At 46.8% G+C, this 26,405-nt stretch overlaps 9 protein-coding genes across 9 annotated transcripts; 6 read left to right on the top strand and 3 right to left on the bottom strand.

Moving 5' to 3' along the window:
• Positions 1 to 183: 183 nt before the first annotated feature.
• F4822DRAFT_4842 (rhomboid-domain-containing protein) lies at positions 184 to 2,586 on the top strand. The gene is made up of 2 exons (XM_051463553.1): positions 184 to 1,880; positions 1,937 to 2,586. Exons 1-2 carry the CDS (start codon positions 369 to 371, stop codon positions 2,042 to 2,044), a joined length of 1,620 nt encoding a protein of 539 aa, XP_051319008.1. The 5' UTR covers positions 184 to 368; the 3' UTR covers positions 2,045 to 2,586.
• F4822DRAFT_4857 (condensin subunit Cnd3) lies at positions 2,464 to 6,223 on the bottom strand. The gene is made up of 2 exons (XM_051463557.1): positions 3,190 to 6,223; positions 2,464 to 3,135 (listed from the first exon to the last, which is right to left on the bottom strand). Exons 1-2 carry the CDS (start codon positions 5,897 to 5,899, stop codon positions 2,723 to 2,725), a joined length of 3,123 nt encoding a protein of 1,040 aa, XP_051319007.1. The 5' UTR covers positions 5,900 to 6,223; the 3' UTR covers positions 2,464 to 2,722.
• A 223-nt stretch (positions 6,224 to 6,446) lies between these two features.
• Positions 6,447 to 8,825, top strand: F4822DRAFT_4808 (RNA-binding domain-containing protein). Its single transcript, XM_051463547.1, has one exon. It carries the CDS (start codon positions 6,530 to 6,532, stop codon positions 8,723 to 8,725), a length of 2,196 nt encoding a protein of 731 aa, XP_051319006.1. The 5' UTR covers positions 6,447 to 6,529; the 3' UTR covers positions 8,726 to 8,825.
• Positions 8,643 to 10,207, bottom strand: F4822DRAFT_4815 (uncharacterized protein). The gene has a single exon (XM_051463548.1). It carries the CDS (start codon positions 10,017 to 10,019, stop codon positions 8,925 to 8,927), a length of 1,095 nt encoding a protein of 364 aa, XP_051319005.1. The 5' UTR covers positions 10,020 to 10,207; the 3' UTR covers positions 8,643 to 8,924.
• A 321-nt stretch (positions 10,208 to 10,528) lies between these two features.
• F4822DRAFT_435604 (alkaline phosphatase-like protein) lies at positions 10,529 to 13,470 on the top strand (the record flags this gene model as incomplete). The annotated part of the gene is made up of 7 exons (XM_051462220.1): positions 10,529 to 10,740; positions 10,805 to 10,849; positions 10,909 to 11,699; positions 11,751 to 11,980; positions 12,036 to 12,310; positions 12,363 to 12,823; positions 12,896 to 13,470. 7 exons carry the CDS (start codon positions 10,529 to 10,531, stop codon positions 13,468 to 13,470), a joined length of 2,589 nt encoding a protein of 862 aa, XP_051319004.1.
• A 683-nt stretch (positions 13,471 to 14,153) lies between these two features.
• Positions 14,154 to 16,650, top strand: F4822DRAFT_383994 (glycosyltransferase family 22 protein). The gene is made up of 4 exons (XM_051456483.1): positions 14,154 to 14,837; positions 14,913 to 15,304; positions 15,362 to 15,486; positions 15,545 to 16,650. Exons 1-4 carry the CDS (start codon positions 14,729 to 14,731, stop codon positions 16,500 to 16,502), a joined length of 1,584 nt encoding a protein of 527 aa, XP_051319003.1. The 5' UTR covers positions 14,154 to 14,728; the 3' UTR covers positions 16,503 to 16,650.
• Positions 16,651 to 16,992: 342 nt separating this feature from the next.
• F4822DRAFT_423692 (uncharacterized protein) lies at positions 16,993 to 17,335 on the top strand (the record flags this gene model as incomplete). The annotated part of the gene is made up of 2 exons (XM_051460018.1): positions 16,993 to 17,022; positions 17,084 to 17,335. The coding sequence occupies 2 exons, from the start codon at positions 16,993 to 16,995 to the stop codon at positions 17,333 to 17,335; spliced, it is 282 nt and encodes a 93-aa protein (XP_051319002.1).
• Positions 17,336 to 17,521: 186 nt separating this feature from the next.
• Positions 17,522 to 18,948, bottom strand: F4822DRAFT_4698 (YebC-like protein). The gene is made up of 4 exons (XM_051463526.1): positions 18,550 to 18,948; positions 18,427 to 18,489; positions 17,789 to 18,320; positions 17,522 to 17,699 (listed from the first exon to the last, which is right to left on the bottom strand). The coding sequence occupies exons 1-4, from the start codon at positions 18,767 to 18,769 to the stop codon at positions 17,630 to 17,632; spliced, it is 885 nt and encodes a 294-aa protein (XP_051319001.1). The 5' UTR covers positions 18,770 to 18,948; the 3' UTR covers positions 17,522 to 17,629.
• Positions 18,949 to 19,216: 268 nt separating this feature from the next.
• F4822DRAFT_383990 (ARM repeat-containing protein) lies at positions 19,217 to 25,956 on the top strand. Its single transcript, XM_051456482.1, has 2 exons — positions 19,217 to 25,106; positions 25,157 to 25,956. Exons 1-2 carry the CDS (start codon positions 19,395 to 19,397, stop codon positions 25,628 to 25,630), a joined length of 6,186 nt encoding a protein of 2,061 aa, XP_051319000.1. The 5' UTR covers positions 19,217 to 19,394; the 3' UTR covers positions 25,631 to 25,956.
• The last annotated feature ends 449 nt before the right edge of the window (positions 25,957 to 26,405 follow it).

Genomic DNA, 26,405 nt, shown 5'->3' with positions numbered 1-26,405 from the left:
TCGTCAAGTCAATCATCAGGGAAAACGAAAAGCGAATCTTTCTTAGTACCTCCAGATGACACTCATTTACGATTGAACTGGTTTGTTTTGCTACACATTCGTTCTAACACCCGCCGATCCATCCATCCATCCATCGGGTTTGCATCAACCTGTCAGCTAGTTCCCGAGACCTTTTCTCAGCCCATTCTCCCCCGATATCACCTTTCACATCTCACTACGCAAGATATCCGATCCTGAAACAGAGCGACTTAACGAACCAAACGCCGGGTTTCAACAACTTCAACCACCAGGAGGGCAATATCCGTGCTGGCCACGCTCTTTTCTCTCTTCTATTACCTAAAGCCTGGGATAAGGAGGGCGACGATATCATGGCTGCCAACGAATATTATAACGATTCCTCGCGGCGCTATAACACATACGAACCGTCCTTATCCTCTGTGAACCCGCCCTCTTATACTTCACAGCCGCACCACCAGGATCACCCAGGCGCTTCTACGGTATCTCCCTTCGAGTCCGTCTTTGACGATCACGTCTATCCGACCAACTCACATTCCCATCAGACCTCCGATTCTGCGAACACCAGTCAGCAGAACTTTGCCTATGATACGAGATATCACGGTTCTGCACCTGGCGATGTCTCACCCGTAGGCACCGACGATATCCCTTTGCGCCACCAAAATAAGACACCTGGTTTCGCTGCCGATTCGAATGACCATGTCTACGATGTCCCCGAACAAGAGGGTGGCGGCCGAGGGCTTCCCAAGCGCAACCTACTACGATTTGGCGAGTTAGGTATGCTGGGATCGGAGAAGAGAAGGATTCCAGTTATGGTATATTTATTTTCCATCATCCAAATTGCCGTCTTCATCGCCGAGTTGGTCAAGGCCGCTCAGCTCACCGGCTCCCCAATTCAAACCCAACCCCAGTTTAACCCCATGATTGGTCCTTCGCAACAGGTCCTCATTAACATGGGCTCACGATTTGTCCCGTGCATGAAAAACGTCGACGGTGTGCAAAATTACCGCGCTCCAGCCGGTTCTGAACCAGGCTTCGGATGGCCTTGCCCTAACACCACCTCGCTTGATCCCAATAACGACTCGAATAAGTGTTCTCTTTCAGAACTTTGTGGCTTTTCCGGTGTCCCCAATCCCGAGTGGAACCCTGATGACGGACTTAACCAGACTCCCGCACCCAACCAGTGGTTCCGCTTCATAATTCCCATCTTTATGCATGCTGGTATCATCCATATCGGCTTCAATTTGCTGCTGCAGCTCACCATGGGGAAAGAGATCGAGAGGGCTATCGGCTCTATTCGATTTTTCCTCGTCTACATGAGTGCCGGTATTTTTGGTTTCGTTATGGGAGGTAACTACGCTGCCGCTGGGATCTCGTCTACAGGAGCTTCGGGATCCTTGTTCGGAGTTATTGCGCTGACTCTTCTCGATCTTCTTTATTCGTGGGGCGAGAGGCGCAATCCCGGTAGGGAATTGATATTCATCATCATCGAAATCGTTATTTCTTTCGCCCTAGGTCTTCTACCTGGTCTGGACAACTTCTCACACATCGGTGGATTTATCGTCGGTATATGTCTGGGGGTTAGTGTTCTCCATTCGCCAAATGCTCTTCGCCGCAAGATTGGCGAGGATCATTTCGGGGGACCTTCCTACTCAAGTGTGGGTGGCGGTATCACAAGTGTCGCTTTTCCTGCTTTCTACAGAAACCCTGTTGGTTTCTTCAAGGGCAGAAAGCCTCTCTGGTGGGCATGGTGGCTCGTTCGTGCCGGTTTTCTGATTCTTATTATTGTCGTTTTCATCGTGTTGCTCAAGAATTTCTACTCGAACCAGAACAATTGCAGTTGGTGCAAGTATCTAAGTTGCTTGGTAAGTCCCCGCGGGTTTCCCTTTCTCGTCTTGGAACGTTGCTCACATATGAACAGCCCGTCAATAACTGGTGCGATATCGGAAACTTGACCATCTCGACAACCACCCAGAAACGAAGTGTTGACTTGTTTGCGCTTGACCAAGTCGCCGATTTCTACTCATGAAATAGGAGCACACCTTATTTCTCAACTGTAGTCAGCGCACGATGGTAGACGAGCAGTGGATTTATGATACCCGAACGCAGGCCTAGAATTGGATGAGAATGTATGACACCCTGCGGTAATGAAGGACCGGTCGGGGTTGGAATAGGGGACCAGGATGGTGTCTGTTTGGCAGTGCGTCAAGAAAAAAAATCATTTAGGACAGGTGTCCTACGGCGTCATTCATAATTGAATATATTGATGCGAAATGAAATCAACGAATTTCCTGTATACTGTGATTATATATGTACGTCACCATATTGTTAATAAAGTTCATATTTCGCATGTGAAAGTCAGTCAAGGTCTACTACTATATTAAAATAGTCTATACTATGCCACGTCTGTATTCCTTTGGAGTATGTTCATTAAGATAAATCTTGCATTTTGGCTTCAAGTGTGGGCATTGTAGGATTCGTATTACCACTTGCTCCTAAATAAACTGCGAGATGGGCAACACATTTTTCGTCAAGGGTACTAACAGTTTAAGACATCACTAATATGGGAAGTAATTTAATTAGTATCTTCCGAACGACAGAAGACTACGTTGAACGACCCCTCCGCCAAACCAAAAGAAGCGCGCGACATTCACTCATTCATCACATAAACCCGAAACGTAACTCCCTTGTATCCAAGCCGTGCTCATCATGCTTCCTCGTCCGTTAATAGGTCTTCTACCAGCGAATCACCCTCACTCCGGCGAACCGTTGTTGCAGAGATATCTATTTCATCTTCTGTGACGTCTTCCTGTTTTTCCTTGATAGTCGGCTCTGGTACGACAGTGACGTCTTCCGTTATGGTCTTGTCGTCTGGAGCAAGGGAAACGCTCCTACTGCCGCTTCGTCTAGACATCTTATCTTGTTCTCCCAACTGGTTGACAATCTTGCCTAAGTTCACATGGATCTTGTATAGGGCATTCCTACTTGTCGCGTCGGATAGGAGATTATCTTCAACAGCCGCCGAAATATCTTCATACAAACTGCGTATCTTCTCCTCGGAAGAGGTTGGCGACACGTACAGTTTCCCCAGCAGAGGCGCGATGACCTTCTTTTCCTCTTCTATAATGTTGTCAGTACGACTGGCAATGCTAAGACAATAGATGGTAGACTTACTGCTAAAATTGCTGCTTAATTTATCGAGAATATCTCTCGCCAAATCAAGGTGAACATCTCCATTCACATTTTTCCTGTCCGCATCCATGGGGATACCTGGTGTGTAGCACTTTCGGGGATCTGTCCAATCTACCAGACAAGCACCAATGGTAGTGAGGCTGGCCATTTCATCGCCAACGTCTATTTCATCATCATCAAGACCTTCTCTGACGTTATAAAGAGCATGCAGGGCGTCGAGTGCCACGGAACCCATGAGTTCCTGGTTTTCGACTCTTGAATAGCAGAAAACGGGTAGGAAATAGTTCAGAGCCTGTCGGACGCTTTGGTTCCCTGCCGTTGAAGGGTCAAAGTAGGCAACTATCAACGTTTTGAGCAGTTCTGCTGCTGTCTCGGGGTCCGTAACCACGCGGCCGAGCAAAAGCTTGCAGACGGCTACTGTCGCTGCACCTTGAACCTCGGGGTTCTTGGAACCGGATCGGAGTGCACGGATATATACTTTCAGCAATGTTGGGTTAGCTGACAGGAGTTGCGCTCCATGGACGTTCAGGATATCTGTTAGAATCTGAAGTGCTGTGATTTGAAGAGCTGAGTGGCCTTTGCTGAAGAAGTGTATGAAAAGAGTAAGATTTTCTTCGGCAAGCGGTCGATCAAGGAGCGAGCACAATCCTAAGCAAACCAATCCACGCTCTCGAACTGGAGCTTCATGACTGCGAACTGCCGGCACGACCAAGTTGTTCAGCATAGAAACCAAATGGTCGTTCTCCTGTAGCGTCCCTTCAACATTGGAGAGCATGCATTGGACAATGTGAAGGCATTTCATGTTGATCATGATTTCCTTGATTGCTTTCTCTCGAGCCTCCTCTTCACTTATGCTGGCGTCTGCACCATGCTTCCCTTTTTTAGTGGGAGTACTGTCGCCGCTAACCTCTGACCGAGCTGAATGGAAGCTTTCTTCACCGTCGCCAACATTAGATTCATCATCAACAATAGTGTCATGAACGTCGGCAACAGCCTCAAGGACAACACTGCAGAACTCTTTCTCGCCAGCTGTGTCGGGTGCACATATATCTCGGAGTACTTCAATGGTGAGTTTGGTAATCTCATCCGGTAATTCCGGTATGGACAAACTTTGCCGCAACAGGGCGAACAGCCTGCGTCGACCAGTTTCGTCCTTATCTAACGTGAGAACGATATGTAGCAATTGTTCGACGATAAACTCCTGGTCAACTGTGTCCTCTTCCTCGTCCTCTTCGACGTTATCCTGGTTATTAACCCTCCCAATGGCCTTAATAAGGGCATCAAAGTAGCTTTCAAGAGTGTCGGCAAGCTTCACAACCTCAGGCAGTTTCTCAGTCAGATATTCATATTTTCCGTTGCCTTCAGTCTTGCAAAAATGGTTGAAGCTCCGCGCGATGAAAACCGATTCTGCATTAAGTGTTTCCCAGAAATTCTCATCGAATTCTACGGCATCTCGGTAGTCCGGTCTTCCTTCCCAGAAACCCTTCATTGCCTCTAATGCGACGCCATTTTCGACACCAGAGTTGACGATGTCGATACGCTCAAGTAACTCAAGAAGACCCTCCATGCTTGGAGGAGCCGATCCGGCCGGTTGCTCACCATCTTCGGGCTGATTTACGCCTGCGCAATCCTCAATCCAACGCTCCCGGAATAGTCTCCCAGCAGCCTTTCGGACGTTCTCATCTCTGTCCCGTAGACCCCACCGGAGTAACTTCTCTCTCATTGAGAGAGATAGATGTCGGAAGTCGCCAAGTGCGGGTAACAACCTGGAATAGACCGCACGACGCGTGGCAGGATCCTGATCTCTAGCCCTTTCGAGGAGATAAGGGAGAGTATTTGGTAGGATAGGCAGGTTGACGAGGAGCGAGCGTCTCACATCAGCGCTAGGGTCATTTTGCAAAACTTCGAGGAGCTTTTCAAGCAACCCGGTTTCTACATCATCGTCGCTATCTTCAGAGTTCGCCATACCCTCGACTTGATTCCCCGCCAGTCTGCCGAGACCAAGAACGGCTTGCGAACGCACCATTGCTTCCTTGTCACGGATTCTCTTAAGAAGACCATAACGTAGCTTTTGGAACAAGTCATCATCGATGGCATCCAGGGAGTTGATGACATGGGAAATAAGTTGAGTTGCTCTATATCGAACGAATTTGTCCTTAGCAGTAAGTAAGGGCAAGATGGCCTCCATTACCTGATTGGTAAGACGAGTGCTTGGGGTCTCAGGCATGGTACTAGCATCGACATCTTCCTCCCCAAGCAACTCGTTATCCTTGTCGTTGGCGTGTCGCAGGAACAGACCCACGAAGCGTATAGTCTTCTCGCCAACACTTTCGCTCTTTTTCACGGGCATAATTCTGAGAACACACCGTGAGAACTCATTATTGAAATCGGCCTCGTCGAACTCAGTTGGAGAGGTCTTGTTGGAGCGCGTCGGCTCGTAACAACAGGCTTCATGGATCTTGCGGAGGTTGACGGCCAGCTTTCTATGAGTTGCGGTGGTCTTTTGCGCATCGCGAAATATTGCGCATATCTGGGTTCGTAGTTGGTTGTCTGGAGCTTCTTCGGGAACATCGATATTGGAAGACGACACGCGAGATGCCGCAGAGGCACGCGAGTTTAGAGTCGCATTAGAAGCCTTGTGAGAAACGGCGGCGGAAGTACGTGTGGACCTCGCAGATGCGCGGGCTGGCATCTTGAATATAGTATGTGGAATCCAATCGATTGCATTTATCGAATATTCCTAATTATCCTTATTCCCAAGCGTGGCGACTCGAAACACCAACGTTGCGACGAGTCGAATGTAGGTATGCGCTCGAGAGATCTTCGGGTGGGTGCGATAATGAGCGTTCGAGTTGTCGAGAATGTAGGCTTTGAATAATAGCGGATCGTTTTGTTGATTCGAACCTATAGCTGGTATAGGATTGATGAGCAGAAAATGTAAGTAAATATTTATTTTATTGTTTTATCCTATCAAGGGTACGAAATAATGTTTTTTTGATGTTATTGTGTTTGCGCCGTGATGCCGCGATTTGTTATCTATTTAGGTTTCTGAAAAGGGTAAGTAAATCAATAAACCGGGGCTGCTACGACAACAAATCAAAACCCCTCCTTGCATCCATAGAGTACATATGTAATGTATATATAGGCCCCACATAAGCCCCAGTGCGTTAAGGTTATCGATAATGGGTAGTGATCTTATCGATCTTTTTTCTCTTGCTAAATCATAACTTTTTTTCTTCCCATCTCCTACTCCCCATCCTCTCCGCCAAAAACAAATCATATTTCCAACATTCTACAGGTTCTAATTGGGCCTGGTATTTTTATGGATATGGCTGGAAACACTGACCTCAAAAGGTCTAGAATACAAAGTACAGAGTCAAGTTTGCCTTCGAAAGATGCCGAGTCTACCATCGAGCGACCCTCCAAGAAAGCCCGAGTGGAAGAGAGCAGATCTCTCTTCGTACGATCGCTTCCTCCTACGGCCACCGCCGAGACTTTGACCGAATTCTTCTCTCAGCACTTCCCCGTGAAACATGCTACCGTCATTCTCGATCCCCAGACCAAACTTTCTCGCGGTTATGGTTTCGTTACATTTACCGATGCCGACGATGCGAAGGAGGCTAAAGAGAAGCTCGATAAGCAGAAGTTGAATGGCCGTCCGTTAGTGCTCGAGGTTGCGGAGCCCAGGCACCGTCAAGCAACCTCTGAGTCGGCTGGCGCTATTGCGAAGAAGGCTGAGAGACAGGCAATGTTAGCAGAGGCTCGCAAAGCGCCCAAATTAATTGTGCGGAACTTGCCTTGGAGCATTAAGAAGTCCGACCAGTTGGCAGCCCTATTCCAGAGCTTCGGAAAGGTGAAATACGCCGATCTCCCGAATGCCAAAGGGAAGCTCTCTGGATTTGGTTTTATTACTATGCGCGGTCGGAAGAATGCGCAACAGGCTATGGACGCTATCAATGGGAAGACAGTCGATGGAAGAACTCTTGCTGTCGACTGGGCTGTGGATAAGCAAACATGGGAGCAGCAAAAACAAAACCAACCGAAAGACGATGCTAAGCCTTCCGGTTTAGACGAGACGTCTAATGGCGATGATGCGAAATTAAGTGACAGTCATGACGGACAGGATAAGGAAGATGAAGTGGAGGATGAAGAAGATGAGGATATTAAGAATTTCATGAAAAACCATATGGAAAACCTTGAAGACGAAGACAGTAATGCCGATCCAAACGAAGCTGGAGCGGAGGACGACGATGAAGACCACGCTGACCCGCAACAAAAGAAACCTTTGATGACGGATAATAAGACCACCCTCTTCATTCGCAACCTTCCTTTTACGACTACAGATGCGGAGCTCAAGACCCATTTTGAGCAATTTGGACGTATACGATATGCTCGTATAGTGGTTGATAGAGCAACAGATCGACCGGCAGGCACGGGGTTTGTTTGTTTTGCCAACGAGGATGATTCAAAGGCCTGCCTGAAGGGGGCTCCTCACGCCCAGCAGTCTGCAATACCAAATAAGAAATCTATTTTACAGAACGAGTTGGCTGATGAGCAAGGGAAGTATACTCTTGAAGGCCGAATCCTCCAGGTATCACAAGCCGTGAGTAAAGACGAAGCAACCCGTCTCGCAGAAACCGGTATCGCCGCTCGGCAAGGCAAAGAAAAAGATAAACGGCGGCTATATTTGCTATCTGAAGGTACCATCACGAAGGACTCGCCTCTATATGCCATGTTGGCCCCGTCGGAAGTCAAGATCCGTGAGCAGAGTGCTACTCAGCGGAAAAAGCTCATCCAAAACAACCCAAGCCTGCATCTTAGTCTTACTCGCTTGGCGATTCGTAACATCCCCCGCGACATAGATCCTAAGAAACTGAAAGCTTTAGCCCGTGAGGCTGTCGTCGGTTTTGCCAGTGACGTGAAGGAAGGCCGGAGAGAGCCGTTATCGAAGGAAGAAACCGCGCGAGGTGGTGAGGAAGATAGAGAGGCCGAACGCCGACGCAAGGAGAAGGGGAAAGGCATAGTAAAGCAAGCAAAGATCATTTTCGAAAATAAAGAAGGATCAAAGGTACCTGAAGCGGATGGCGCTGGTAAAAGCCGAGGTTATGGGTTCATTGAGTATTCTTCGCATCGATGGGCGCTCATGGGTCTAAGATGGTTGAATGGACATGCGCTGAAGAATTCGGCCGACAAAACGCAACGGTTAATTGTGGAATTTGCTATCGAGAACGCACAAGTCGTAGCGAGGCGAAAGGATTCGCAGGCAAAACAACGAATGCACGGTGGTCAAAGTTATAGTGGCCAGAACGTTACAGAGGGCCTTGGGAACGCAAATACACCCTCCAAATTCAAGGGTAAGGACTTCTCTGTGTCCAAGGGAAAGCGGCACGGTCAGAAAGACAAAGCGACGGACGACAATAAGGAGGGTCAAGAGGGATCGGCTCGGGATGAACTACAGCAGAAGATTATCGGAAGGAAAAGGATGATGAGAAAGAAGAAAGCTCAAGCTCGCCGTTGAGACGTTATAATTTAATTCGCCAATTTTTTAATGAAGAATTGGCAAATCAAAAGCATACATAAATCTCAATCTATTTTTGCGCATTTTTATCATTATTACTAAGCCAGGAGCGTACTCAAGGAGTCCGAGATAAGGTATATTCGAATTGTGACACCATATAATTAGAGCGGAGACGAACGAAACTCCGAATTTTTGATTATTATTTCCAGAGCCAATCAAGAAATTTCCAACCTTTCTGCTCACTAGAATGCGTGTCTACCCGGTCTGCGGCGGATACCGTACCTTTGGTATCCGGACTTGATTGTTCCGTTCTAGATTGTGAGTTGTATTCTGGGTGTCTGGTCGACCATATTCTTACTACCTTTTCGCTTTGATTTACCAAGTCACCTTTTGCATCAAATCGCTTTATAGCGGTCTTCTGTTCTGTCCCGTTGTCAAAAGAGCGTTGCTGGATTACTTTAAGAATCTTGCCACCATCCGTTGTCTCAATAGTTTCTGTGGAAGACTCCTCTTTTCCAGTTACGTTAGTACTTGTACCTCTTTGAGGTGCAGCGACGATTTTTGCACCACTATCGGTAGCAAATTCAGATTTGTTCGCCTCGTATAAATCGGCCTCAGTACCTGCTTCCTCTTCATGTCTCGGCGGCTCATCTGCAGCATTAGTCCAGATGCGGCGCCATTTTTCATGAGCTTCCCAAGCCGGGGAAGATACTGGCGCTTGAAACATTGACGGTGGGTGAAATGTCGATGTAATTTGCATCAAACGCCAAGGGGTCATGCCCTGAGCGAGCGACCGCCTGGCGTGTGAGGAAAGATTGAAGTATGCTCCCCAAAGGTCTCGTTGTCCAACTTTAACGATCCAATGCTCGATGGGTATGCCATAGAGGTAGTGCTCTATAAGTTCGAGACGTTTTTCGAAAGCAAGCTGTCGTAGGTCTGAGAGTGGTTCTCCAGCACTCACTGCTAAGAGGTCTTCGAATGCGTCTCGAAAAATGAAGATATCTGGGCAATTATCAGGTGCGTCGTTTGGACGAGGTTGTGGCAAGGACTGCAGATTCAGAGGTGAATATCGAGATGTGGTGGCCCAATTGAAGACGTCGAACGCCTCGTCATTTCCTACCGTGAAACTTCTTCTCAAAGGTAGAGGATGACCGTTATTGTTTGAATGTGTATTTTCAGTATGCTGTGGCTCCATGTGCGATTGAGAAAGAGTGTGGAAACTTCGTTGAAACTCGTCGAATATGTGATTCCTAAGGCGAATAAAAAGGTCTTCGGGTGGGTCGTCGATGGGCATGATAATGCTTCGACGCCTGGTGATTGTGTGAATTTATGAATTTATAGATGTATACCTAGATCTGATTCCGCAGCGATAGGAACCTAGGTAGTTTAAAGGAAGAAAGTGACGATAATGGGAGAAATTATTGAATAGAGTTGAGTACATTTGAAGCTACGAAAGCAAAACTCCAGAAGTGGGATAAATACCTAGCGATGTGGGGGTGAATAGACGGCACACTAAGGCAGGCGGGACATGGAAATCTCCACTCGCCGACATGTACCTACGTATCCTATGTACCTAGGTAGCTAGGTAGCTAAGTGGGCTGCCAATTTCAACTCTCGAATATTATTCAAACATTGAATGTTTAAAGCATCGCGAACATAATCTAATTCTAATCACCATTCCGAACGCCACTCTCGTTTTTTATCTATAGACAATGGGGCACCGCGAAAAGCGACTCTGAACCTACACATTTGACCATAGTTCTTATTGTGCGCCAAAGTAACCCGTACAATATTCAATTGGACATGCACCGTCATCATGTCCTCCCTATTTCGACCATGCTGCTCGTCGCGGCTAACCTCCTCATACCTGTCGCAATCCTTCTCTTTGCGATAGGCTTCTTTCCCTATAAGCCTTTCCTACCAGGTCTAGCCGAGTATCAGCCGCTCGAGTATGGCTCACCACCTGAAGCACCGTTTGATCGTTTGATATTCATGGTCGTTGATGCTTTGCGCAGGTTCGTGCCCACTTATACGCAATAACCACCCGATCCTACGCGCCTATCCGACTGACTAGCCTAGCGACTTCGTATATACAAATGGCTCGGGTTTTGAATTCACTCAACGGTTAGATAAACTGGGAAACAAGTTGCTAGCCAGTGCTTGCCGCTCACCTGTTCTTGTAGGTTGATTTCTGACGGTGTCGCCATTCCCTTTACCGCCCATGCGACTTCGCCCACTATCACGATGCCTCGAATAAAGGCTATCACCACCGGTTCCACGCCTTCTTTCCTCGATGCTATCCTAAGTTTCGATGAAGCCGACACCTCTTCCACCCTTGCCGTTCAGGATACTTGGCTTGCCCAGATGAAAGCGAAACGAGCCGGGAAGCTAGTTATGTACGGTGACGACACGTGGCTGAAATTATTCCCGGGGGTATTCGATCGAGCGGATGGTACTTCAAGCTTCTTCGTCTCCGATTTTACAGAAGTGGATAACAATGTGACGAGACATATTCCCGACGAATTGCGCAATGACGATTGGAACACTATGGTTCTTCATTACCTTGGTCTGGACCATATTGGCCACAAGACCGGTCCTCGTGGTCCGAACATGATACCAAAGCAGAGGGAGATGGATGGAGTTGTCCGCACGATCTACGAGGCGCTGGAAACGCAGCCGCACCTCCAATCGACTTTGCTTGTTTTCTGTGGAGACCATGGCATGAACGATGCTGGAAATCATGGAGCCTCGTCTCCTGGAGAGACCTCGGCTGCTCTGGTGTTCGTATCGCCCAAGTTGAAATCTATAATTAAACCCGTCAAAGTACCGGCGGATTTTGTCGAGGATTTCCAGTATTATAGTGTTGCCGAACAATCCGATCTAGCTCCAACCCTTGCCGCTTTGCTTGGGTTTCCAATACCAAAGAACAACCTAGGCTCTTTCATGTTAGATTTTCTACCTTTGTGGCCAAAAAGTGAGCAGACTCGTCAGAAGATTTAACGAGGGCGCAACTAACCGTCATAAGAAAACGACAAGGTCCAAATTCTCATGCGCAATGCAAGACAGATCCTTGATATAATCACCGCGACCTATAGCGGTTCGTTGTCACCGGGTAGACAACATACCCCGAATTGTATCCGTCCTGGGTCGCCCGCCGAGGAGTTGGCCTGTGAATGGCAACCCATCAGCAAACTAGCTGAAACGATATCGACAGGGGGGGATGCGGACGATGATTGGATTACAGCTGCCTCAAAGGTACGAGACGGGTCTTCTACTTCACCACTGAAGATGACATACTAATTAGTAGCAGTGGCTATCTAAGGCTCAGACTCTGATGAGTAGCATGGCTAGCAACTATGACATATCTATGCTAGTCTACGGCGAAGTAATAACTGCGGCAGCTTCTATCATGGCTGTATATGTTGCAACAACGTCAGCCTCTTTGACAGCTTCTAGCCTTATAGCTTTCCTCCTTATAACCCTCCTATATGGCATAATGATGTTTGCTAGTAGTTATGTCGAGGAAGAGCAACATTTCTGGTATTGGTCTACATCTGCCTGGCTCCTTTACCTTGTCATAAGATCGTAAGAAGCTCCAATCGTAATTTCACCGCATGCATATCTAATTAAGGACTAGGCCCTCTAATGCAACCAAACGGCCATTTATTATGGGTTTAGTTGCGCTCGGCGCCATGAGGCTCATCCGAGGATGGAACCAGACTGGGCAAAAATTTGCTGGCGAACCCGATATTATGACTAGTTTTGTGGCATCAAACCCCCAGTTACTCTGGTCTCTTGTCATCGGAACGTACGCAATAGTCTCGTGGAAGTTATTCAACAACCTCAGGAATATTCCTCCCGTTGTATCAGGCTCCATTATCGCGGGCCTTACGACGTCTGCAGTATCCTTCAAGCTAGCCTTCACTAGCGAAGATGCCCCTGAATTGATCGTTGGGTTTGCTAGGACTCTTGTAAACATATTTGATGGGCCTTCGCTTTTGAACCGAGCACGAGCAGTTTTTCTCGGCCTTGGGATCACTTCGATATATCCCCTATATAACCTTTTGGTACATGGGACTAAGTCATCCAGAGAAGAAGGTGAGCTTCCTTATTTATCTTCTTTTCCCTCCTGAAAAGAAAAAGGGTGCTGCGTTACTAATGCTTGCATAGCTATGCGTGCTTTGCACCATCTATTCACACTATTCGTGTTAACACAATCGCGGGTGACTAACGTACCGCTCTTTTTATTATATCAGGTCATATTCTCCTACTTAAGCGAGCTTAGTTTGGGAGCGGCGGAGATCACCATATCGTCGCTTCTTCTTCAATTTACCTCCTTTTTTGCGATGGGAGGTTCTAATGCGATATCCGGTGTAGATCTTTCAAATGCATATAATGGCGTTAGCGGGTTCAATATTATAGCCGTGGGAATTCTGACGTTTCTTAGCAACTGGGCTGCTCCAGTGTGGTGGACGTCGGCTTCCAACCTACTACTATTGCGGAATAGGCAGTTAACAAAGGATGGGTATAGCCGTGTGTATCAACAACACGCTGCCCTCTTGACGGTGTTTGTGGCGATTGCCCTTGAGTTCGTGATGGTCGCTTGTACGACACTGAGGACGCATTTATTTATTTGGACGGTGTTCTCGCCAAAGTACTTATACAGCATGGCTTGGAGTTTAGGTCAGCATTTGATTATTAATATGGCGTTTGGGGGTTTATTATATTGGCTGGGCCCTAAATAATATGATGGATGTTTCATGAGAGGAATAGATACTCCGGACTATACAAAGTCGTATTGTAAGCCGGATTATTAGGCCCGTTGCATATATAGGTATGTATCGATAATGAGATTAAGTTAATATATATGGCATTCTACCATTTGATACGGATATTTCCACGTCTACTGATAAACTATAAGAAATTGAGAGCACAGATGTAAATGCCTGTATGAACGGCGTTTTTCTATATGCGCAAAATACATCATATATGGCAAGATGGTGCTATTAAGACAGGTGTCAGCCTTATTTGGTATCGCCGTAGAATTGCTCAAGGGCTAGGCTTGAAAATTGGCCCATTTAATAAGATTTGCTAGTTTCTCTTTCTTGCAGGTGGGTCCTCCATGGATGCGCCCAATTCCCATCCCTAAACGGTAACAACCATAATCCCTATACACATGCAGAGTTCCGTGAGATTAGACTAAGTGGATAAAGTATACGGTACATACAGAGATGGGCTGCCCATAATACTTCAAGCTGTATATATACTTGGAGTATCCACACTGATAAGGTCCTAGATCCTTATCAAGGTTGAACGATCGAACGAGGATGCTTATGCGAATTACCCAAAACGCTGGGAAAGTGGTGACCACGGGTTGTGTGATATTAGCATTTCGTGACCCGTGTCATCTTACCTCCAATCCCTACACCCTACACCCTTCCACCCCCTACCTACACCTAACATAGTACACCTACATGGTACATAGCTTGCATGTAATTTATTGTTGTTACTATATTCGGCTTGTCTTTATTTTGTTTTATTTCAATTATTTGTGTTAATCTTGCCTTTCTATTGTTCTGTTGATAACAAGCGGTGCATTTAGCCCATTCTTCTTCTTCCTTTTTGTTATTGTTATTATTCTTCATTCTCTTCTACCTTATCCACCTATTTTTTAATCTTTGCGGTTGTATATTTATCTACCGATTCTATCCAACATTCCGAGCGACACCCGTCATGCCAAACCCTTGTCAACTTTAGAAGAGAGCTTGCTTGAATGAATATTCGACACGTACCCACCTATTAATTAGATATCTGGCGCGTTCGCGATCGTATACGAGCGTGTGTAGGAATAAGATTGCTACTGTGTTAGCAAGAGCGTTTGCGACCTGTGGTTTGCGACGCGACTGCGACTGCGACTGCGATTACGAATTGCGATAGTTGGACATTCCTACCCGTACCGAATCGAACTTGGTCCAAATCAGATGTATCTCTCGAGACAGAATCATGTGGCGGCGTACCTATCTGTTCCTGGTTTTGTTGCGGCTATATTTTGCTCTTTCGCCGAGCTATCTTCACCCAGATGAGAATTTCCAGGGCCCTGAGGTTATTGCTGGTATGGAGATACACATATACCCCTACTTCGCTTATCTATGAGTGTAAACTAATAGTTTTGTGCGCATGATTATAGGCCAAATTTTCAGCTATCCCGTCCGACTAACCTGGGAGTTCACCAGCGATAATCCTATCCGTAGCGTATTTCCGTTATGGCCGATCTACGGGTTGCCTATGCTGTTGTTGAAGTGGTTGTGGATTGGTAATGGAAACGATGGCGAGATACCACCGATCGCGGTCTTCTGGACGTTGCGCGTCCTGATGTTCGTTCTCAGCTTCGTCCTCGAGGACTGGGCGATTTATGAACTACTCCAGTCAAAATATCGTCAACGTCAAGCCGCCGTGTTGCTGGTGGCGTCGTCATATGTGACTTGGACTTTTCAGACGCACACCTTCTCCAATTCTATCGAAACCATTGTCGTCGCATGGTGTCTGGTGCTCATCGAGCGCATTCTTCTTCAGACTTCGGTATGTTGTATCCAGACCTACTCCAGTTTTGAGGATTAGCTGACCCCTCAGTTACAGCACACCCCTTTCGCGGAATCCCTAGTGCTCGGAATCATAGCTGTCTTTGGTGTTTTCAACAGAATAACCTTCCCTGCGTTTTTGATCATTCCTGGACTTCGATTGATACCCCATTTTATAAATAGGTTAGTTTCTTCTATACGTCCGGGGGACAGTAAATTTGCTAACCTTTAGTTTTGTAAGACCTTTATCCCTGGTTGTCATGGCAGCATCCGGGCTTTTAACTGTTTTAATTGCCATCTCCCTCGATACTTCTTTCTACACCCCACACCCCATTTCGTGGTCAGATCTCTACCGAAACCCGGTTATCACGCCGCTCAACAATCTACAATACAACCTCAAGCCCTCAAATTTGGCGGAGCATGGATTGCACCCCTGGTATCAACATATCTTAGTCAACATCCCACTATTAATAGGGCCAGCTCTTGCTCTTTTATTCACTAAGCCGAACCTGTCTCTAAGGCTTTCCTCTGCTATTTCGGGAGTGTTCGTCCTATCCATCTTTCAACATCAAGAAGCGCGGTTCTTACTCCCAGCTATTCCCCTGTTGCTATCATCTGTGCGGTTTCCGAAGAAGCCAATATATTTCAAACTCTGGGTTGGCTCGTGGGTTGGTTTCAATGTGGTTCTCGGTTTGCTCATGGGAATATACCATCAGGGTGGTATCGTGCCAGCCCAAGTATTTTTGAGTAACCAGCCAGATGCGACACAAGCTATATGGTGGAAAACTTATATGCCCCCGATATGGCTCCTGAATGGCAAGAATGCAGTCTTGAGGACCCAGGACGTAGCAGGGATGGAAGGCGATAAATTGCTTGACGAACTAGAGAAGATCGCAACTTGCGACACACCGGCGGATAGGAGGAGTCTTGGGTATCTCAAAGAGCCAAATGGCACGTACCTCATCGCGCCGCTTTCGTCGACATGGCTAGATTCGTATCTAGACAACAAGGGCTTGGATGGGCTCAGATTTCGAGAAGTTTGGAGGTTTAACAGACATTTGAATCTCGATGATTTAGATTGGGCTGAAGATGGAGTGTGGCCTACATTGCAAAGAGTAATTGGAAGACGAGGATTAGCAGCTTGGAGAGTAACAAAGAGCTGTGGCCGTCCGAAAAGACTAAGAAGTCGGAAAATATAATAATTATAATGTCTACCTGGTGTTCCCGTTTAAATCCCCGTGACAACTAACGAGATTAAGATTCACATATTTCTATAGCTACCTATTAGTGTAAGTGGTGAAATACTCACCCATCCTCTTTCACCTACCCAACCAACGTAATGGCTAGAATATACTGTGGTGTAACCCCAGAAAGTTGGCAGGGCTGCTTGTAGTGCCAGAAAAGAATGGATATCTTGCGGGGTCATTGGATTTCGATTTGGACCAATGAAAAGCTAGTGCCTCTAGAAAATTACATCAAATTCCAAAAGCTTTAATTGGGTATTTAGGTATCCAACTGCGACATCCCACTTGATACCTATTGTAGGTAATATTCGATAGCTCTTTTTTTCTGTCGCACGATACATGTAATTGCCAAACTTTTTCGCCTGGGCCTCTTCTACGAGCGTCCAATCTGTCCTGAATCGATTCAATTCACTTCAACCCAAGTTATACGCATATTATATCCAGAATGGGCGGGCTAAACTTAGAAGTCTTCAAGGTCAGTAGTACACTCCTTCCGAATCGTTTCTTCATACGAGACTCCATGCTCACCGGAATAGTTCGGCATGTATGTCATGTTTCCGATTGGCATCATGTATTACTTCGGCACAAACCTCGACGAGCGATTTGCCGTGCCCGAGTTCTGGCCCAAACCAGAGCAAGCCAACAAAGTGCCTCTCGACAGAGACGAAATCCACGCCGAGCTACAACGATTGCGCGCGCGGCGGTTGTATATTCGAGATAGGAGGCTCGAGAATGAGGCGAGAAACCCGCCATCACCGGGTGACAGCCAGGGGAGCGATGAATCATAAGAATGAAATCACGATAAGATCCGTTAAGCTTTCGGATTTGATGTGGGTACATGTATATATTGGTTTTGGCGGCGTTTGAGGAACGGGACAAAACGGCATTAAAACGGAATCATATAACTTTGGTGTTCCTCGAACACTGAATTATCAACTATTGGGTGACGGGCCCATTTCTCTCTGCTCTTCATACAGGCGGGTATTAAACAAGAGTGTAGAACTATATATATCTAGAGCGTGGATATCCATGACGATGGTCTACGTTTACATATTGTACATATTCTTTTAAGGAAAAAAAAATTATGTGTCGAGGTTATCTTCTATAGTTTTCCATACCTCCTCGGATACACTTCCTCGTTCAATATTTGCGCTATAGTGTTCCAATATTAGTAATAGCCATATGCAGAGAGGCTTAGACGGGGGGTAGAACCCAGGATACTTGGGGTGAAAGGTACTTACTAGACCCCTTGAACTTCTGGGTTGTCTTGCAGTGCTGCAAAGAAGTTACCAATGGCCGCTACTTCTTGGGCGTCGTCAAGTTTGATCTTGTCACCTGTAGGCGCCCATAAGATCTCAGAGTTAAGAATCTCTGTAGATAGAGCCTTGCTTAGATTCTGCGCTGCTTGGTGTGTCGAATTAGGTTGGGTCAGGAGTATTATGTCGCCGTTCTCATCTTGCTCAACATCCTCGGCGCCCGCCTCCAACGCCTGCATCAAGACATCATCAAACTCGTCACCTGTGCCTCTCAAAATGGATCGGCCTAACCTTGTGAACATAAATGTGGTTGGTGTGACGGTGCCTTTGCATTTCTTGACCAGAAGTTTGAGTTCTTGCAAGGTACGAGATTTACTCTCAGTCTCTGCATCGATAACTATGGCTACTGATGGTGGCATCATGACTTCGAGAGTAACGGATTCCAGTCCAGCGCCAGTTGATGATTTGCCCTGGCCCCGTGCAATAGCAGCATCAATGTTGGCCTTCGGCATACCGGCTATGATGGCGATTCACAGTTAGACATATTCTTGTACTTGTCTCGCAACTCCTCTAAACCTGGGTTGGATACGCTTTATCCAGAGCCGTCCTGGTGTTTCAAATACCTTTCTTCGCAGCTGTGATTACTGAAGCAAGTTGTGTATTCAGATTTGGGTCTGGGCCATACACTATCCTGAATTCCGTCAGTGCTGATATAAAAATTAGTGACTATTATACGAAGTACGGACGTTTTGAATAGAGCGTCAAATTTTTCGAAAAGGCGGTCCGTTGAGCAGTCTTCTTTGCATCAGCGGCACCTTTTTCGTGTCGGATTTTAGACCAACGATTGTGACCGCTACGAAACACCGGGTTTGCAGTAAAGGATCGGCGGCACTGAGCGCATATGACGGTAGATGTGGTTGACCTTAGTACAAGCCTCTGACTAGGAATTGAAAATAAGTGAGACATTTTGACGAGGGCCAGGGTGACTAGCTCGTCAAGAGAGGCGTGTAAGTGAGTTGCAAGTTGACTATGGTAGCGGGAGTAGTAGTGCGGACATCTTGATATAGCAAACTCTGGTGATGCTTGTGTGAATTATTAAATTTCGATTTCAACATTGAAATTCCGATGTAGATAATCAATTAAACTTCTTTTCTTAAAGAGCTAAGCTCATTCGGGAATGCCCATAGGTTATTTAAGTACCTGTGTCTCCACAGGGCTGGGGTAGATCAACCAATTAACCCGCAGTATTGCGCTCACACAAGGTTTAATCCAAGGTTAGCTGGTAGGCTGGCAGTGGCAGACAGACGAGAAAGAGGTACCCGAGAAAACACCTAGAGGAAGAAGATCAAATGATATGATTGGTCACTTCTCTTAATTTAGTGAATGCTATTATGCCATCACCCTTTCACTTTAGGTACATTCTCTCGTGTACCTAATCTACACATTTCTCAACTTTGATGCCATTTCATTCTGATCCGCGACGTTTACACCCCAGTCCTTGCCCTAAAATTACGTCGCGATTCGTAAACGAAACCCTCGATTTCTTCTTCTCCTATCAAAAGCGCCTCGATTCATATACCCATGATTTTCCATGTCAGCGCCAAGCTCCCCTGTTCGAGAGTCTAACGGCGCTGCTCAAGCCGCAGCAGCTCCTCCGCCGCGCAGTTCCTCGACGGCTACATCCAATCCCGAACTCGACCTTCCCAAGCTCCAGTCGCTTCCTGCCGAACAACAGGATCTCTTTCTACTGAACTTTGTCTCTTCCTTGAGCAAACATGTTCACGGCTTGGCTGCAGATGACTGCACTGCTCAGCAGTTCTATCTCAAGAAAGAAGTCTTTCAGATTATCAACCTGTCGACCCCCTCCCCAAGTCGAGTAGTACGAATAAATCTTGGCAAGATACTTGCATACGTATTCGGCAATGGCGACAGGAAATTGCTTTTCGATACCATAAATGAGCTGGTCTCTATTATATCCAGTGGGAAATCCAAGACCGAAGCCGAAATTCGAACGAGACATGCTGCTGTCAGTTGCCTGGGCGATGTATATGCTTCTGCTGGTGATAGCGCCATTGGTTTGCACCAGATGGCATGTGGTGCTCTCGTCAAGCTACTCAAGTCCTCTCAGACTCACGCCGGATTACGTGCAGCTGTCCTCGTTGCTTTAACTAAGATCGTGGGCATGGTGCAGACGAGTCTGGATGAGAGTATTGCCAGGGATATTTGGAAGCAAGCACGAGGTGCGGCATCTGGCGATAAAGGCTCACTGATCATTGTATCGGCCTGCCGTTGTTTGAGGGCTCTAGCCAGACATACCTCGTACTTCGAAAATTCAAGCGACTTTGAGAATCTCAAATCGACCATTTTTAAAACCATCGATTCTAATTCCTCCCCCGTAAGACATGCCGCTGCCGATTGTTTAGCCGAAGCTATGGTTAAAAATCATTCCGAGTCTACAGCAGCCGCCAGTTCGATCCCAAAACTTAAGAGGTCAAAGACTAAATCTAGTAAAAGGGCTTCTATCCAACCTGGAGTTGGGCTTGACGAGGATGAGGATATCCCTTCTCGGCCTGGCAGCCCAGCACCTGGGAAAAGAAGCCAGGACCTTGTGCTTTCGCTTAACGACATCTTCAAGACATTGACCACTCAATACGTTCGGCTTTCCACCACCAACAGAGCTAGAGCTGCCATCGGCGTCTGCTACGGAAGAGTTTTAAAGCTATTGGGAGAGAAGTTTGTCGAAGCCAATTACTTGAGAATCACAGAGAGCTTGACTGTTGACCTATTGGGTCACCAAAATATAATCAACAATCGATATCGATTACTCATTTCGCGCCGTATCGTGGATACGGTCCTTCAAGTCGTAATTGGCCGCAAGATCCTCGGTGAATCAGGTCAAATGGCCGTAGCGAAAGTGCTCATCAATGATATTTTTAAGAATTATCCCCAGGCTCTTAAAGAACGACCCGAGCCAACGAAGCATACCTTAATTGCGGCTCTTGGTTCGGTCGCCTCGCTCATTAGGTCACTTGGATCCGCTGCGAATAACTTCGCAGAGTCTTGTCGAGACGGACTCTTGCAAGTATTGCAACACCCAAGCTACAGCGTCCAGGTCGCCGCCTCATATTGCATGAAGACGTTCGTTCTTGCGTGTCCGCAACAACTCTTACCATGCTTGTCTGTCTGTATGAATAGTCTTAGTAGAGAAATTTCTCTGCTCGGGGGCGCGCGAAATTCCCCAAGGAGATGTATTGGTTTTGCTCATGGGTTGGCTGCAACGTTAAGTGTTAGCCCATCACGTCCTTTATACGGTTCCCTTGATATCAATAATCGAGTATATTCTATGGCTACCAACCTTCTCAAATCCAGCGGGCAATCCGAACTTCGTGTCTCGAGCACGCAAGTCCAGGTCGCATGGATTCTCCTTGGCGGTCTTATGTCTCTAGGACCTAATTTTGTCAAAATCCACCTCTCTCAACTGCTCGTTCTCTGGAAGAATGCTTTACCAAAGCCACTCGCCAAAGATAACTTCGCACATCGCAATATTCTCGAAGTCGCTTATCTAACCCACGTCAAGGAATGCGCCTTAGGCTCCATTCTTTCATTCCTTCAATTCAATAGTCGTTTATTGACAGTTGACGTATCGAAGCGTATCGCCACAATGCTTCAAAATACCAGTGTATTCCTTAGGATGCTTCCCTCGAAGAAAACCACAGACGATATTTCTCAAAGGTTAACTCCTGCCTTGCAACTACAAGACCTCGACATGATGGTCCAGCGGCGAGTATTGCAATGCTACACTATGCTAGTGAACCAAAGTCCGGCTGGAGGCAGCGAGGCGTTATTGCAATCCAACCTTCTCACGCTAGCTATATCCCTATTTGCGGATCCTGAGAACTATGGAACCAATTCTCTGAGTGCGTCCATTGCCACCGCTGCTGGTACATTCGAAACTATTTGGGATGTTGGTGATAATTCTGGCTTCGGGGTAAACGACTTAGTTCGTGGATTCAAAGTCAAGAAGCTTCCTGGGGAAAAGGATGATGACTCCGACAATTCGCGAACCGACGAAGTCGATCCTGATGAAATTGTTGATAACCTACTTTTGTCACCAATTTGCCCATCGCTGGAACACGACGCTGCTGTTCTCTACGCAGGCGAACCAGACCCATCCATCAATCTCCCAGATCCCCCAGCCACTGAAGTGGTGAACATGGCAATCCAACTATTCGCTTTCGTCTTTCCTCTTACACCAGCCAAAGTGCAAGAAAGTGTTCTCGAACAAATTGCAACGTTCATCTCAGCTGGTTCTTTGCAGCGCGATCCTGGCCGTAAGGCAGCGATCAATGTTAACGTCGCAAGCGCGTTATTCCTTACTCTAAAGGTGGCAGTCAAGGAAACACAGTCATCCCCTGGAAACGTCACCAATATGGCGGTAGAAAAATTACTTCAAGAAATGGCCAGGAGTTTCGTGATTGATCCGGATCAATATATTCGTAGCTTAGGTTACGGCGCCGTCGCTCGTCTCTGCAACGCGTGTGGCAATGCTTTTACTAACCATGAAGTAAAGCACTTAGTCGATACCATTGTTGGTAATCGAGAACCTAGTGCCCGAGCGGGATGTGCTATGGCTCTGGGTTCTATCCAGGCGAAGGTGGGTGGTATGGGTGCAGGTTATCATCTCAAAACCATCACTGGTATTTTGATGTCTCTCTGCAACGATCCTCATCCGACAGTACACTTCTGGGCTCTTGAAGCATTAGCTGATGCCGCTGATGCTGCGGGTCTTGGGTTTTCGCCATACGTTTCCGGAACGCTAGGCATGGTATCTCAGCTATATCTCTCGGATACTCACCATTCCGAGGTGTCTTCAGCTATTTCTATGAGTTTAGAAATGGAATTATCTACGACAGCCGCCATCACACGCTGCATTGACTCTCTGATCAATGTGGTGGGACCGGACTTACAAGACTCGACCAAATCACGCGAGCTAATTCTCACTCTTGTCGGCCAATTACAAAGTGAGGATGACGTTCTTGTGCAACGGGAAAGCTTAGGGTGCTTGGAACATCTATCATTATACGCCCCTGGGCATATGGTGTTCAGTGATTACGTTAAAACCCTTCAAAAGTACCTCAACTCCGATATTCCAGGCCTTCGCGATGTCGCGGTAGACGGTCTTTACAATCTGATGAAGAGGGATTCTCGGGATGTATTAGAAGCTGCAAACCCTGGTTTCGAGGATCAACTTTGGCTTGTACTAGATAAATCGCCTAGTCACGATGGAATCCGTAATGTCATTCGGAACTGGTTGCGTCAGACCTCGTTAAACGAAACAGGTGCTTGGCTTTTACGCTGCCAAAACGTACTGAAGATGACGAGGCTCAAGGCCACCGAAGATTCACGCGGTGCTGAGAGAAGACCAACTACCACTGTCGATCTACAGGACGAAGAAGTTGCTGGTTTTGCCGCGGCCGCGGGCACTGCTAAAGATGATAAAGAGGCTCCTTCGAGTTCCGAAATGGAACCACTACGCTGGCAAGTCAGGACTTTCGCAATAGGCTGTATTAATGACATATTCATCCTAATCGGGAAAGACGTCGCCACAAATGGCGAGTCTCCCGCACAATCTGATCTTCAAGCTAGGATCGCCGATGTCATCCGGATGGCATTTTCAGCCTCAACATCTAGTGTTTTAGAACTAAGAATTTGGGGGTTGAAGATAATCGGCGCTGTTCTGAGAATGTTCGGCAAAACACCAGATCCTGATTTTGACGAGGCAATGCTTCTTGAGCAATACCAAGCACAAATCAGCTCGGCATTAACGCCCGCTTTTGCTGCAGACTCATCTCCTGAATTGGCCGCAGAAGCCGTTAATGTTTGTGCCGCATTTATCTCCACCGGTATCGTAACAGACGTCGACCGCATGGGCCGCATCCTGAAGACACTCGTCACTGCTCTGGAGAATTTCTCGAAAGAGACGGAGAACGTCGGAATCGGCGATCTCAAGGGTCTTAGTTCCAACGCCCAAGTAATGGTTAAAATGTCCGTCTACTCAGCCTGGGCAGACCTTCAGGTAGCCAGCTCGGAGCAGAAGTACTTGCTAGATGTATTAAAGCCTCACATCGGTACTTTGACGCCATTATGGCTCGCGTCCCTACGAGAGTTCGCTCGGTTGAGGTTCGAGCCAGATATTTCAATGACTTTGGGGCCCCCATCTATGTCTGGTAGCTTGGATACCATCTATGCAGCCCTTAACCGGGAGACACTTCTTAGATTCTATCAAGAGTCATGGCTAAAGTTGGTCGACGCTATTGCGAGTCTTATTGAGCAAGATAGTGAATTCGTTTTCGATGCTTTAGACGGAAAGGAGGCGGACGCATCAAGCACGAACGGGCATTCTAAAAGTGCTGATATCAATTACCGCGATGAGCCAGTAGCATTCTTTTTCGTCCTTTTCGGTATCGCCTTTGAAGCACTTGCGACGAGGTCAGGCCAAACAGACTCGTTGGCCACCCAAGAACAGACACTGGAGATTCTCCAGGCTCTTAAGAAGATTCTGCATCCGAGTGTTTCGGGCCATGCCATTTACCGGGAGGCTATTTTCTCCGAGACCATGGACTTGTTAGATCGTCTTGTCTTAACAGAGGGTCTCGACGTCCAGGGAGTTATCGTGGAAATCGCCCGTGCTCTTTGTGTCGCCCACCCCTCCGCGAGGAAACAGGAACAGTCCGAAGATGGAGACTTGAGCGAAGATATCGAGCAATTATTCGAACTTACTAGGATTATTGTCCTAGTTCTCTCCGGATTATTACCTAACTTAACCGAGGCGAACCAACCAGTGCGGCATCATCTCACTGAGGAGTCTGTCCTTCTTATAAGAACAGGACTCAACGCGATTGTGGACGCGGCTGAGGTGTTCCCAGCTATCATTAAGACCGATTTGCACGCATGTATTATCCATATATTCGCCACTATACTTGCAACCCCTTCCTGCCAGGAGGTTATCGTTCCTCAAGCCCTACCGATATTCCGAAGGTTTATGGCAAGCATGTCCGGTTCCCGTAGCGCAGCAGAAGCGAAATCTGCTACTGATATGCAAGTTGTGGGCTGTCTACGCCGATACTTGTCCATCTACCTAAACGCGCAAAAACGCGAGGCTCCGACTTCTTTGCAGTGCGTTAAGAATTGTTTGCTTGCAATTACGATCCTTTTCACTAGTGGAAGTAATCGACTTGCGGCTAGCGATCGTCTCGTCGCGAAATACCTAGATGAAGTGGTTGATTGTCTAACAGATCGCATGGTAAGTAGTATTAATATTTCATCGTCTTCCCTCTGCTAATTCTCTCATAGACAGCAAAAATCGTAGCGAACTGTATTCGATCTCTCTTACTACAACCTTCTCCGACATATGCCGATCAGTCAATTGCTCGCTATCTTCTTCCTCGCCTAGTTGCTTTTGTGGTAGATACGGAACCGGAGGATCCGGAGGACGCGCGCAAGTTGGTAGCACACACATTGACGCAGTATGTGGTGACACTAGGAAGTGGCCACGCTCAAATTGCAATGTCCGTCGTAGCACCGGCTTTGCTCTCTCGTGCCGCTAGTGAAGGGGCCGAGGTGTATCACGAGACGAGTACAAGGCTATTAGAATTGGCCTCAACGGATCAAGCCGGATTTAGAGGTGTTGTAACCGCAATGAGCGAAGGGCAAAAAGCTTTCATGGAGGAAGTCATCCGTGCTGGCCGACAGACAGGTGGCCCAGCGAAGGACTCTAGTAACACGGGTCAACCAACCATCGCGTTGAAGATGAATTTTGGCAATTAAATGAATACTTTGAGGTGGTCAGTTTTGGGGGCGATGATACCTATAAGTGGATAATATGAGTATTCACGACGATAGGTGCTACGATCAGGGTCGTGGGAAGTATTAGGAAGCTTATCATATGTTCAACATATCGAATACCTGGATTAGATAACTAGCACGTTCTCGTCCTAGTAAAAAATTATTTATGCTTAGATACTGCTCTATTAGGGTATATAATGGTGCTCGTTCGTGTTTGGTATTTAAGCTCTGGGTGACTCAATGCGGACCTATGTAGTACACGTACCCAGGCAATTATACTAGGACATATCAAATCTTATTATATCGAGTGTCTTGAAGAATGTGAGTTGTAGCATGTTTTTAGCACTTACTTTAGATCAATCCAACATAGCATGAAAGGTATTGTTGTGTACCTAGGTAGGTAGATATATTTATGAAGTATTTCGAAGAAGCCATAGCTAATCTTTCAATAGATGCTCATTATGGATCATACATAATACCTCCTTTAAGTATACGACAAAGCCATCGTAGTGTCTCAATCGAGATCCTGCTCGTCTTTTCATCGTCTCTCGCTTGCCTCCACGCATTATTTATTAGAAGTGGTAAATAGGGATACTAATTCAGTGAATAGCCATTTATATCATCGGAGATAGTAAGCCTTAACATAGTATGTATGACATTGTATGTAGCCACAGTATGTATGTATCGTCTCCCCCTTTTTGCCTACATTTTGTTGTTACCAACCCTCGTTAGAATAGGGTAAGACGACCGACGGGCT

The sequence above is a fragment of the Hypoxylon trugodes genome, assembly GCF_022578975.1.
Source record: "Hypoxylon trugodes strain CBS 135444 unplaced genomic scaffold F4822scaffold_1, whole genome shotgun sequence".
NCBI classification, from domain to species: Eukaryota; Fungi; Ascomycota; class Sordariomycetes; order Xylariales; family Hypoxylaceae; genus Hypoxylon; species Hypoxylon trugodes.
Note: the sequence above shows the minus strand (reverse complement) of the source record. Positions and strands in the feature narration are given on the sequence as shown.